The sequence below is a fragment of the Oryzias melastigma genome, linkage group LG17 (assembly GCF_002922805.2).
Source record: "Oryzias melastigma strain HK-1 linkage group LG17, ASM292280v2, whole genome shotgun sequence".
Classification (NCBI taxonomy): domain Eukaryota; kingdom Metazoa; phylum Chordata; class Actinopteri; order Beloniformes; family Adrianichthyidae; genus Oryzias; species Oryzias melastigma.
In genome coordinates, this window is record NC_050528.1 from 27,955,363 (window position 1) to 27,969,018 (window position 13,656).

The 13,656-nt window shown below is 42.9% G+C and overlaps 2 protein-coding genes across 3 annotated transcripts in view; both read right to left on the reverse strand.

Annotated features, from left to right (window-relative positions):
• LOC112151746 (dnaJ homolog subfamily B member 6) overlaps positions 1–4,836 on the reverse strand; it is an 8,419-nt gene extending 3,583 nt beyond the window's left edge. Inside the window, exons 1-7 of the mRNA XM_024280799.2 lie at positions 4,608–4,836; positions 4,033–4,112; positions 3,595–3,704; positions 2,507–2,572; positions 1,418–1,528; positions 1,075–1,215; positions 786–999 (exon numbers count right to left, since the gene is read on the reverse strand). Of these exons, the coding sequence (XP_024136567.1) occupies positions 786–999; positions 1,075–1,215; positions 1,418–1,528; positions 2,507–2,572; positions 3,595–3,704; positions 4,033–4,097 (707 nt within the window). The 5' untranslated portion in view covers positions 4,098–4,112; positions 4,608–4,836. The remainder of the gene's footprint in view (positions 1–785; positions 1,000–1,074; positions 1,216–1,417; positions 1,529–2,506; positions 2,573–3,594; positions 3,705–4,032; positions 4,113–4,607) is intronic.
• A 664-nt stretch (positions 4,837–5,500) lies between these two features.
• The window catches only part of exoc3 (exocyst complex component 3), a 16,324-nt gene continuing 8,168 nt past the window's right edge, over positions 5,501–13,656 (reverse strand). For both annotated transcript variants that reach the window (XM_024280713.2, XM_024280731.2), the window contains 10 exons: positions 13,146–13,262; positions 12,955–13,072; positions 12,602–12,727; positions 11,425–11,525; positions 10,896–11,006; positions 9,155–9,296; positions 7,664–7,786; positions 7,426–7,587; positions 7,210–7,331; positions 5,501–6,467 (listed from right to left, as the gene is read on the reverse strand). In XM_024280713.2, the coding sequence (XP_024136481.1) occupies positions 6,272–6,467; positions 7,210–7,331; positions 7,426–7,587; positions 7,664–7,786; positions 9,155–9,296; positions 10,896–11,006; positions 11,425–11,525; positions 12,602–12,727; positions 12,955–13,072; positions 13,146–13,262 (1,318 nt within the window). In that variant the 3' untranslated portion in view covers positions 5,501–6,271. The remainder of the gene's footprint in view (positions 6,468–7,209; positions 7,332–7,425; positions 7,588–7,663; positions 7,787–9,154; positions 9,297–10,895; positions 11,007–11,424; positions 11,526–12,601; positions 12,728–12,954; positions 13,073–13,145; positions 13,263–13,656) is intronic.

The window sequence follows — 13,656 nt, forward strand, 5'->3', positions numbered from 1 at the left end:
GCTATCAACTTCAGCTTTTTCAGCTATCAACTTCAGCGTTTTCAGCTATCAACTTCAGCGTTTTCAGCTATCAACTTCAGCATCTTCAACTATCAACTTCAGCATCTTCAGCTATCAACTTCAGCATCTTCAGCTATCGACGTCAGCGTTTTCAGCTATCAACTTCAGCATCTTCAACTATCAACTTCAGCATCTTCAGCTATCAACTTCAGCGTTTTCAGCTATCAACTTCAGCATCTTCAACTATCAACTTCAGCGTTTTCAGCTATCAACTTCAGCGTTTTCAGCTATCAACTTCAGCGTTTTCAGCTATCAATTTCAGCATCTTCAGCTATCAGCACTAGCATCTTCAGCGGCCAAATTCAACTTACATCATTCACACTAACATTATTGCAGGTAATGCTATAAATCTAGTTCATAATGTTTAAAAGTTACAGTTTTAAAGTTTCAGAATTTTCAATAACTGTTTATCCTGTTCGGCCCGCGACCAAAGGTGTGTTTTAGCCCCCTGTGTGACCGAGTTTGTCCCCCTGTCTTAGAGGCTCGGCTCCTTCAGTCAGGAGCAGGTAAATCCAAACCGCCTGCAGCTCCCATTCAAAGCCAGAAACTTGCTGCTTTTAGTGGGAAAAGATCATCAGATTTTCATTCACTGCTTCAGTAGATCTGCTTCCCTTGGATCCGGTTTGCTTTTGCATCTGGTTTGACTCTGTCAGACATGACCAGGAAGAGGCCGAGCGTCTGCTGGATCAGGGAGCCTCACCTGTTCTCCTCTGCATGAGCCGTACCTCTTAGTCGTGATCTTTCTGCCGTTGACGGTCTTTGTGGATGTAGACACGGAGCGGAAGTTTCCCATGTTCCCTCCTCCACCTCTTCCAAAGGAGGTCGATGAGAAAGAGGTGAAGCCTCCGCCTCCCAGACTGCCCATAGTCGTCATGTGGCCCATGTGTCCCATGTGTCCCAGGTGGCCCATGGGGCGCATCGGGCCAAAGGAGCTGAACTCTGAGAGCAGCAGCAGGGTCAGAACAGAATCGGAGGTTTTCAAGGTTCCCGTTCTCACGCCACAGTGATTCTCACCTGCTTGAAAGGGTGAGAATCCAGCACCGAAAGGAGGAAAACCAAAGCCTCCAAAAAACGAGGCCCCTGCCTGACTGCGGCCCGATCGGCTGTGGTGCCGCCTCCCACTGTTGAAGAAAGGATCATCACCAAACGGATCTGCTGCAGGGGACGAGACAGAACAAAACAATCCATTACAAAGCGGAGCAGAGGAACGCCGTGGCGTCTGACCTTCAGAAACGGATGATACTCTGTGATCCACCAGGATGAGAGAGGATCTGACCCAACTGTGGCCTGAACCTCATCATCCATCCTGGTTCTCCAGCTTGAGGTTAGCACAGAACAGCTTCAGTGATCTTCTTACCAAAAAAGTCTGCAAAGGGGTCTCTGCCCCCAAAGAACTCCCGGAAAACGTCCTCTGGGTTTCGGAACGTGAACGGTTCGTGGAAATGATCGCCGTTGTGGAAATGACCTCCTGGAAGGGGAACGAAAAGCACATGAATGGTGGAACCGAGGCCATCTGCCCCGCCTGACACAGAACCTTCTGATGGTGCAGAAACTCTTCAGCTGCACAGACAGGAACGCTTGCACTGAGAGCAGAAACGTTTGAGTTTAAAGGGTAAACAAACCCTAAATTAACTTTTGTTTTAGCAACATTCTAACATTTTTGCTAATTTGTTATCAACTAAGGTTTTATAGGATGAGGTAGAGTTTAGCTAATATTTTAGCAACAGGCTAACTTTTTTGAATAATTTATCTTACTGAGGAAGTTTAGGCTATTTTGGAGTTTAGCTAGTATTTAAGCAATGAGCTCACTTTTTTTCCTTACTAATTTGACATCTATTGAGGTTTTTTTGGGCTAATTTGGAGTTTAGTTCATATTTAAGCAACACACTAAACATTTTTGCAAAATTGACATGTATTAGGGATTTTTAAGCAATTTTATAAAAAAAAATGTTCAGAAATTTAGGTCCACTTCAACACTTTTTCATAGTTCTTTAACAAAATTTCCAGTCTTTTAGCAAATTTAACATTTTGCAAATAGCTTTTGTATTTTGAGTAAATTCCTGCAGCAATTAAAGTAAATTGCGTCACGATTTTCAGAAAAGGCTTAAGCGTCTTCCGCAACTACTTTCAGCAAAAAGCATTCACACTAGCATTATTACAAGTAATGCAACTTTTCTAGTTTAATCTTGTTTTAATACCAGCAGGAACTACTGAAGGACAGAGGCTGCACGATTCATGAAAAGTTTAATAAACTATCGTCTTCATTGTCTTTATCTTTAAGTAGTTTAAAGTTGATGATGGTTAAGATGTATGTTTTACATCCACTTTTGGATGACTCGATTAATCGACTAATCAGAAAAATGAATGGATGATTCGTCGACTATTAAGATAATCGTTTGTGGCGGCCTTGATGTCGCATCAAAAACGACGTTCATCATCTGCTTACCTCTCCCTCCATTGTGTCCAATCAGCCCCTCTTTGCCATGTCGGTCATAAATGCCCCTCTTGTTGGCTGGAAGGTGAAAAACAACAAAAAACTGGTAAAATTTCTGTTTTACAAAGGTTTTTCTCCTCACGTCACACGTGGACTAAAGTTGATGACGGGTTGTTGGTCTTGTCGGTCATGTGAACATTCAATGTCTGTGACTGGAAGAACACATCCAGAACCACACTCTGGGATCAGAGAGAGCAGCAAAGAAACCCACAAAATGCCCAAAATTAATTATAGAACTGAAAAAAAAAAAAAAACTTACTACAGAGTGGTACATTCACTGATGAGAAAAAGTATTAATGAGGGTATCTTAACACTGGAGCTCCAGTGTTTATGTTCTTTGATTTACTGTAAGTTATCAACCGTTAACACGATAATTCCAGTAGATTCTGAAGGAGAGAAGTGGCTCACGCCGCTAAAGCAGTAGTCTTTACTTTACTGGGATAGTCTTTACATGAAAGCACATTTAAATTAAAAGAAAAACAAGTTCATGTCTTCTTTAAATTGAACATAAAATCAATTCCAGGGAAATCTGTGGTTGGAATCAAATTTCAGTGGTAAATTGGTAATAACCTAAGGCAGCCAGCAGAGGGCAGTAAACTAAAGGTTCTTCTGTTTTATAAAATGACTTAAAGTCCCCCCATGACAATGTTCTTTATTTAAAAAAAACATTGCCAGTAGTGTTTTAATTTTGATTATGGAGTTTTTAACCAAAATCCCACAACCTAAAAGTCTTAAAAAGCCATTCTTCATGTTGATCTGAAGCCTCTGTTTCCAAAATCTCCCCTGAGGGGGCGTGGCTTATGGAGCTGAGTAGCCCCGCCCCATACGATTTAAAAAGAGAAATACTCAGAAATGCAAAAACAAAGTGATTTCTTATTACATTTGGTTTCTTTCATAAGAAAAATGCCACACATTTATGTTTAAAACCTTAAAAAAAGATGATTTTCATCAGAGGGGGCTTTGAGAAAACAGAATTCACAAAGATCCATCCTGAACCATGAGGTGTGAGTGACGGACAGCATGTCAGATGATACACCCACCATCAGACAAGACTTCATACGCCTCGGAGAGCTCCTTGAACTTCTTCTCAGCGTCCTCCTTGTCGTCCGGATTCTTGTCCGGGTGCCACCGGAGGGCCAGTTTTCTGTACCTGCAACAGAGCAGGGGTTAGTGTCTGCAGCTCTTTAGGGCTGAGTTTCTTCTGCTTCAGCCTGAAACACAGTGAAAGTGGCTGAAAACGTCGGACATTTCCATCTTCATGAGTGTGAAGGATGGAGCTACCACACTATGGCCCTCATCAGTGATGAGAGGAAACCTCAACAAAACTCCCTCCGTCTGACAATGTGCCGCCGTCTGCTGATGGCGCTCTGCTGACAGCTTCAGGTGTCTGAGGCTGAAGCATCCCAGCAGGAGGACCGGCTTCAGGGGGCGGACCCCCATCACCAAACTAACAGGAGGACCTCTGTTCATCCACTCACGCTTTTTTGATCTCATCGGCAGACGCGTCCCTTCGTACTCCTAAAACCTGGTAGTAGTCCACCATGATCAGGAGATGCCTCTGCACGTGGAAGAAAAGGGGGAGGAGTCAGCCAGCATCAGAAACGGTATGAAAGGTCAAACACTCAAAATGTGAGCAGAAGAAGAGACAAGCATCCTGACAGGCTGCTGGGCCTGATCCAGGACCAGGAGAATCTGGACCTGCTGATGGTCCTGCTCTGCCCCACAGCAGCAGGCGGTTTAGTTTGGTCCTATGGACCCACAGGGAGACGTCCCCCAGTCAGTTACACCAAACCAGCCTCTGTTCAGACCGGACTCTGGCCCTGGACTGGGGTCTGGTCTCAGATCTTTGTCTAAACTCGGAGCTGGTTCCTGATCTGGTCTGAGATCTGGTCCCTGGTCTCAGGTCTTTCACCTCGGCCGAGCAAACTGTCTTTGATGTCAGAAACCAGATTTCAGGTCGGTCCTGGTCTCCGCCGCGGCTCTCGTCCTCCGCCCGCAGTTAGCTTAGCACAGCTCAGCTCGAGTTAGCACGAAACGCTGACAAAGTCCGTACCCGGTTCTGTCCGCGGCGAAAGGCTGTGCTGGTGTCACGGACGGTCTGGGTTTCGGGTCCGAACTGCTACTGAAGCCGAACTGGGTCAGTCATGTCCACAAATCTGCAGACGATCCAAATAAAACACGGCGTCCAGGTCTCCCTTCTTCTTCTCTACGGAGTCATGTGGGCGCTGGACTCTGCTGCCCCCTACCGGACACCTAGTGATACTCCACCTTCAAACAGCGACCGGTTTAACCGTAGGCCGAAACCTGAGGCTTTTTTCAAATTTGGATGCATTTTATTTTGAAAGGAACTTGTATTTGTTGCTGTCAAAAGTCAAAAAAAAAACAAAAAAAAAAAAAACAATTTTATAATTCACTTATTGTACGTATTTATAAGCTACATTTGATAAATGAACAGCTTAATGATCACAAAAGCATAATTTAAGTATTTTTTTGCAAACGATAAAGTGCCAGCTCTCACTAACTTTTGATCTGTAACCAAATGCTCTTTTACAATTTTTTTTTCTTTTAGGACAATCCAGCCAGACCTCTCAGGTCATCTGGATCCGGTCTTTTAACTAAACATGGAGAAGCTGCATTCAGCTTCTATGCTCCACAGATCTGGAACAGACTTCCAGAAAACCTTAGATCTGCTGAAACACTCAGTGTATTTAAATCCAGGTTAAAGACTCACCTGTTCTCAGTTGCATTTAATTAAAATGTATTCAAAAGTTTACATCTGCACTGTCTATCTATGCTTGTTTAAAGTTAAAATCTTTTTACTTTCTTTTAATTTTGTTTTAATGATCACATTTTTACTATTTATTTTGTTTCTTTTAATGTTTTATGTAAAGCACTTTTAATTGTCTCTGTACATGAAATGTGCTATACAAATAAACTTGCCTTGTCTTTTTTTAACTCAAATTTTTATTTTACAATTAAACTTCACAAGTATTAGTTTTTAAATTACCACGTTGTTACCCATCCCATTTATTCAAGCAATTTCAAACTCATCCATTTCCAACAGTGTTAGTTTTTCAAAGGGACACATTTATCCAGGGATAGGTCATTTTAGACACCCAAACTAACAAAACAAAATACATTTTTCAACATTCAAACTTAAAAGAAAACAGGCAAACATGTATTTTCAATTTGTCAAAAATCTTACAAATATGTGATGCTGTGTTAAAATAATTGTATTTGTAAGTGAAAAACAAAGCCACATCTTTAGTTTTTTTGGGTGTATGTTGCATTTGGAGGATGCAGTTCCAGCCTGTGCAGTCCTGAGATGGCTGCAGGATCTCGACATCTGTGTGTACTGAGAATGTCCCATCTCCACTGACGGGCTCCTTACCATGATGCATCCCCCACCAACCACGGTCTTATGTTAGTCTAGTGTTCATGCATCTACACTGAGGATTCATGTAAACATTCACCATAATCCATGATGAGTGAATCAAAAATCCAAGGCTGAAACCCTGTGATGAACTTTACTGGATCAAACCAAACATTCAAAACTGAAAGAGTCGGGCTGCTGCTCAGGAGGGGCTCGCCTTCAACACCCAAACATCACAAAATGACACAGGCACCGGCTCCGTCATCTGCACCCTGAAACCCCACAAATGCTGCAGTTCTGTTTACAGCTGAAGCACGAATGAGAAGAAAAACCTGAAATCCCATCTATTTGAGCAGCTTTGAAGTTGCCATGGAGGTCATGGTAGTCATGGAGATGGTGGGGACAGGAATGTCTCTGAAGACGGGCTGTGAGCTGGCAGAGCTGGTCACTTTGTTCTCGCTCAGAGTCCCGATGATCATCTGCCGCATCTCTCTGCTGGCGTCGCCTCGAACGGCCAGAAGCGCCTGGATGTGGTCCTCCCTGTAGCGGCGGGAAGGGAAGAAGAAGAGCTGCCTCACCTTCATCACACACACGTGAGAGCACCTGACACACCGGTTTCTGACCATTTAAAACGTCAATTCATAGAAATCCATTAAAGATGGAGGAATATCTTCATGTTTGGAGAGATTTGTGTACATTTATATTCAGAAATGATGCATGGGAGGGATTAGGGAGCGCGAACGATCCTGCTCAGAGGATGGGAGGATGCTGGGTAGAGCTGCCACAAACCATTATTTTAATAGTCGACTAATCACAGATTATTTTTTTCCGATTAGTCGACTAATCAGGTCATACGCAAACTGGATGTAAAGTACACATCTTAACCATCATTAGCTTTAAACTAACAAAAAATGCTGTAAGCTGAATTTGGCCACTGAAGATGCTGAAGCTGATAGCTAAAAACACAGAAGCTGATAGCCAGTTAAAATATTAGTTAAATGTGGAACTGGCCTAAAATAACAGAAAAAATCCTAAATTGGCCTAAACAGCTATCATGTAGCTGAGATATTAGCTAAATTCCAAATTCGCCTAAAAAACCTTTAATAAATGCCAAATAGTCCAAAAATCTAGCAGAGTGCCATTATCATTTTTAACTTTACTACACTCTGACTCCATATAATATAAAGTAACGACTATTAAATTAGTCTCTGACTGTTTCAATAGTCGATTAGTCGACTAATCGTGGCAGCCCTACTGCTGGGTCACACCTGCGTGGCCTCACCTGATATCAGGGTATTTGGAGACCAGCGTGGTGACTTCCAGGAACAGCAGCGTGGGATCGGTCAGCTTGAACACCTCGGCGATGGCGGTGATGGCGCCGCACAGACGCTCCGTGTCTTCACCCTGCAGCAGGCAGAGGTTGACGGAGAGTGCAGCGCTCTGGGGCGGGGTTTGGTGGCTCTCGGTGCAGCCGGTGTAGGGAAAGAAAGGAACTCACCGCCGCCAGCTTCTTGAAGAGGAACTTGAACTGGTCAGCTTCTCGGATCATCCTCTCTGCGCCCTCCCTCCTCTCGTCAGCGTTTTTGAAGCTCATCCTCTTCTGCATCACGGCTTTGATGTACTCCACCACCACCCTGCGTAACGCCTCCTTCGTCATCTCCTGCAGAAGACACAGGCGGCAGCCTCGGTGACAGCAGCCTCCAGGGGGAGCTCGTCTTAAGCATTCAGTCATTTACCTGATTGAAGGGCTTTTTGATTTTATTGAAGTCGTTGAAATAGTCCTCCACCGTCACACAGATGGTGTCCACAGCATGAGAGCCGCTCAGCCACTTCCGGGTCAGGAGCTCGTTCAGGTGATGCTGCTCAACAGAACCGGAACAGTTTAGTGAGCCAGCAGTGCTCTGACCAGATATCCTCACATCAGAAAAGTCCAATCAGCGTCCTCACAGGGATTTCTCTGCTCTGTAGCCGTTATTGTTCTGAAGTCTGACCAACTAAACAAAGAGAACGCTGAGAGGAACAAGTAGAAAGCTGCAGCAGTACATGTGTGGGGAGCAGAGACACAGGACTCCCTGACCCGGTGATCCAGATCCACAACTGTTACCCTGCGCTCTATGGAGAGAAATAAGTATCACTCTGATTTGTGTGTACCTAATTCTAGATTTGTAACTCGTATAATATGTTTTGTGCATAAGTACAAAAATTACAAAATTAAAAAAAATAGTCGATAAAACTTAAACATGCACAAATTAAAACGATAACAGATTGAAACTAATTACACACATAAATCATTAAAAATGAGCACAAATCACTTGTTACTCACATAAAACATCAGTTACGCACAAATCTGTGGTGAGACTTATTCCATGTCTCAGAGATTTGTCCATGAGTGATGCGTTTAAATACTACTAGAACGCTAGACTTTTCCCTGCATTACACTTAGATGTGAAGAATATCCAGTCTTGAAATGTTACAAATACAAACAGATTTGCTCAATAATTAATATAAAAAAGGTCTAAATAAGAGTCTCGCGACAGATTTGTGTGTAACTGAGGTTTTGTATATGAGTAACCAGTGATTCGTTCTTAATTTTTAAAGATTTACATGTGTAATTAGTTTTACGCTGTTGTCATTTTAATTCATGCATGTGTAAATTGTATTTTTTGGAATTTTGGTACTGATGCACAAAATGTATTGTATGAGTTACAAATCAAGAATACACACGCACAAATCAAAAATTATGCACAAATCAAGAACACGCATGCATAAATCAGGGTGACACTTATTTCTCTCCATAGCTCTCCATGCACAGCCTGCAGCTAACTATCTGGATCAAGTGGATTTAGACAAGTTAGAAATAAACACAAAATAACATCAGACTATTAATAACAATAAAACAAAATGATCTGGAGGGCTGGATATAATACTCTAAAGGGAGCAGCTGAAAGGAAAAGGAAAAGAACGGATGATCCTGGGAGTTTCCTTGTTGCCAGAAAAACCTCTTCTTGTCACATCATCTGCTAAATCCACTGAAGAACTGCTTTGAATGTACCACAGTACTAATGTGAGAATGAATAAACCACAGAGTAAAAAGGTCCTGGAATAAGAGCTGACTTAAGCTGGAGGATCCATCTCTACTCTCGTACTATGATTAGTATGAATCACTGACATGCTACATAACATCAAACGCATCACAGATCCAGCAAGACCTCCACAGCTGCTCTTACTTCCAGATCAAGAAAGACCTCGTCCAGGAGAAACTGGCATCCATCTTTTGCCACATCACTGAGCGTCTTGTCGATGGCGGCGTCGCTTTCGGTGGGCTCGGAGGACTGAGAGTACTTCCTCTTCAGACTGTTGATGGACTCTCTGAGGAGGACAGGACACCAAAGTTCAGCTGAAATATTTACATCTTAAAACAGTAACAGGAAGACACAGGAAATATGTATGCATCGTCATTAAGCAAATGCTTTTATTCAAAGAGAATTTCTAAGTGAGATAAACCAAAGCAAAGCTAATTCAGGGGTTATTGTGAGGCTGTGCTGTGTGTAAGGGCTGTTGGGAAAGATCAGAACCTAAGTCTGTGCGAAACTGACTTGAAGACGTTCATCTCTCATCCAAGCAGAGATATTTGCTAAAGGAAGACATGCATGATGACTCTATCATGCTATCTGAAGGAAAAGACAAGAAGAGCCATGAGTCATCAGCATAGAAACAGCACAGAGCAGTGGGAGTGACTGATGGGGCTCAGAGATGATGTACAAACAGAGAAGAGAAGGGGTCCCAGTATAGAGCTCTGTGGAACACCAATTTCCCTTGTGGCCACTGAAGGCGGAGTCTGGATGATACTGGGCCGAATGGGGTTTCATTTATGCCAAAAAATATGTTTTTGTGTCCACTGTCTATATCTTTGGTCCATTGTCTATGTCTACTGAACAAGTTTATTGAACATTTGTTGCTAAGGACTTTTCTGACGACGCTGTGAAACGACATGAGCCAACGACGCTAGCGACTGTTGCTAAGGACTTTTCTGACGACGCTGTGAAACGACATGAGCCAACGACGCTAGCAACTGTTGCTAAGGACTTTTCTGACGACCCTGTGAAACGACATGAGCCAACGACGCTAGCGACTGTTGCTAAGGACTTTTCTGACGACGCTGTGAAACGACATGAGCTAACGACGCTAGCGACTGTTGCTAAGGACTTTTCTGACGACGCTGTGAAACAACATTTCAAGCATAAAGCTGAAACATCACAAAGCAAATACAAATCTATCATCAAAGAAGCGTGGACATGTAGAAGATATTGCTTAGTACACAGTGAACTTCCATATTAAGGCGGAGGTCGCATAATATCAACCTGGGGGCCGCAAATGGCCCGTGGGCCGCCAGTTTTAAGACCCCTGTTTAAGAAGTCTTCCCAAATACTGAAGGATTGAATTGGGTCTAGTTCATAGAGAGAAGAAAGGTGGATTTGGAGTCCAGAGAGACAAAGCTATATTAGGACTGAAGACTGCAGCTTTAACTGTTAGAGGAGAGTCCACAAAGATGATTGTACTACTGAAACCTCACTGGATGACATCAAGGATGTTGTCCAGGGACAGGATACTTTGATTGAATACTGCTTATTACTGGCTTGAAATGGAAGGACAGAGACCAGCCCATAAAGGAACAGATCAAAGTGGAGGAGGGTTTGTTTGTGTTCAGTCCACAGCAGGCCTGTTTAGAAGAGGAAGCCAACAGGTTTGTAGAGGAACACTCTGTAACTCTGAGCTGTTCTGTACTGTTCTGATGAGTTAACACACACTTTAACCGTTTCACAGTCAAAAAAACTTGACAGTCAGACCAAAACCCTGATTCTAATTAGGTTTCAAACAGTAAGAAACCACGGATCAAGGATTTGCAATGGAACATCAGCTAAAGCTGTTCTGGGCTGGCTCCGAGTCGGGATGGCGTTCAGGTCTTACTTGAATGTCTGGCAGTTGTTGATGATGGCGATCATATAGTGTACATAACACTGGGGCAGCTGCCGGTTTTGGAGGTGCTCCTCCTTGTAGGTGACGGCCTCCTCGCGGTACCTGAACAAACACAAACACATCAGGTCAGCATGCTCTGTCTGTTCCTGTCCTGCTGCTGTTTGATCTGCAGGAAAATACATCAGGACTTCAGCTCATTTTAATGGGTTAAGTCATGTTTATTGTAAACCTCTTTGGTTAGATTTTTAAAATGTAAACATTATAGAGAGATGTTTAAAGGGTAACCAGACAGAGGCTCACTCCACTCTCAGCCCAGATTTGAATTATGCAAAACAGCGGGTCATTTACACAAAAAAAATGTAATGAATTATTAAAACTTTCATTTTGCTATATTTTTAAGTTTAAATTGTTTTTCACAAAAAGTGGACCGTTTAAAAGGGGGTGTGTCGTATCGTCATGGTAACACTCCTTCCTTACTCTGGTATGATGGTAACATCATAGTTTTTGTGGTGAGACTCACCTGATGAGGAAGGAGTTCATCTGCTTGAGACACAGCTTCAGAACCTGCGTTTTGAACTCTCCATCGATCTGCGCTGCTACTTGCAGGTTCTGCTCAAACATCTGGAAAAGAGATCACAGAAAGAAGATTGGGTCCTGTGATTCTGCTGATATAGGATCTATAGTATCTACTAGTATCGTCTCAAAGTTAGTTGAATTTTTTTATGTATCAATTCATGGAGCATCTATGTGTATGAAATCATGTGAGAAGGACAGATACACAACCTCAGCTTTCTTCTACATGCAAGAACATCACGAACACAGATGTTTGTAGGAGAGCAGACATGCCTGATGTTTAGACCAGAACTCAATGAAAACCTCAAACAAAAATAAATGATAAAAATAAAGTTGAGTTTCAATTAAAACTAGATTTATATAGCATTATCTGCGATAACACAAGTGTGAATGCTGTAAGCTGAATGTGGCTTCTAAAGATGCAAGAGCTGATAACTGAAAATGCAGAAACTGATTGGTGAAAAATGCTGAAAATATTAGCTAAATGCCAAATTAGCAAAAAAAAAATGAAAAATTGAAAAATTTCTACTTTTGCCACTAGGATAACATTAAAATATTAGCTAAACTCCAAATTAGCCTAAATAATTGGAAAAATGTCTAATTATGTCAAACCAGCTAGCATAATGCTAAAACATTATCTAAACTCAAAATTAGCCTAAAAAAACTGGAAAATGTCTAAATTATCCAAAAAGCAGCGAGCTTAATGTCAATATAAAACTAACTCCAAATTAGCAACAAAAAAAAACAGTAGTTACTGAACATTTTAACGTTTGTCTTTAGCTGAAAGTTTGCAGAAGTTCACAAGTTTCAAATTGAACAAAGTTTTTGAAGGATTTGAGGAATTTGTCATTCATTTCCTATGGGGCATATTTAGCTCAATATTTCAAAAAAATATAAAGTTCATGAATACCAAAAGTACAAGCAGTAATGTCCTGAACGAGAAGGTGCAGGAGAACCCCTATAGTGTGAATGCTGTAAAACATTCCCACAAAAATGTGTTTATACAAATATAAATCTGGTTGACCCAACCTAACAGAACCCCTAAAGTAAACATGTCAGAACAGAACCAGTAAACACTAACCAGGCCGCAGAGATCTCTGACTCTGGGGATGACTGAGGCGTACCTGAAAGACGATGGCGGGCAGAGTGGTCTGGTAGTACCCGTCCTGGTCCGCCTCGGGCTCGCTGTCTTTGTGCCAGTCCTTCTTGTCCGTTTCCAGAGCTTTCCGAAGCCACCCAGTTATGTTGAGCTGCAGACACAAAGGCACAGTCATGTCAGCCTCGTGTTCAGAAGACATCACCAACCAGAACACCAGTCTGGGTGAATTAGGAACTCTCAGGTTGAGCACATGCAGGTTTGGGTCGGCCTGCAGAGCTGCTCACAGGGAAAATGTTTATTCTAACTTTGTTTTACCAAGAGCTATGGGGGCACCACCTGAGGTCACGGCCTCAGAAGAATTGGTGGGTGGATGCTTACGGTGAAGGTCTGGATGTATTTACTCAGCAGGTGGTCCACAACCTCCTTTGGCAGCAGAGGCTCCAGCTTGTTAATGTCGCACTCTGAAAACAGATCTGGATGACCCATCATCTCCACGCTGAAACACAGAGCCACACTTTCTCTGAATACGTCTCCTCCATGAGTGGACAGACGGATGGACAGAAACCGACCTCTTATACGTGTTCAAAACCCAGGTAAGCAGCGATACAATCTCATTGGCCTCCAGGTCCTCAGAGGTCAGCTCTTTGACTCGAGCGGACACAGCAGCGTGGTAGAGACCAAAGAATCTGAAACAAGAAACATTCCTGACTGCAGGGCAGGACTGAGGAACATGAGCGCTCCCACAGTCAGAGCGTCTGGAGAACAGTTGAGAGCACTGATCACTGATTTGATCAGACACTACAGAGTCTCAAAACTACGGTGGCCCTGAGGAGTCACAACACTTTAGAACAGGGGTAGGCAACCCTGGTCCTCGAGAGCCACCTTCCTGGGTGTTTTCTATACATCCCCCTCGCATGTTCTTATTGGCTGGACACACCTGAACCAGTCAATCAGTCATGAGTAGTGGGCCGGCTCTGGAGCAGGTGGGCGGGGCTGGGTTTTGGGTGTAAAACAACTAGGGAGAGGCAGAGAGCAGTTCTTCTTAGGAGAACCACGGGGTAATATCCTTAGGTTAGTAAC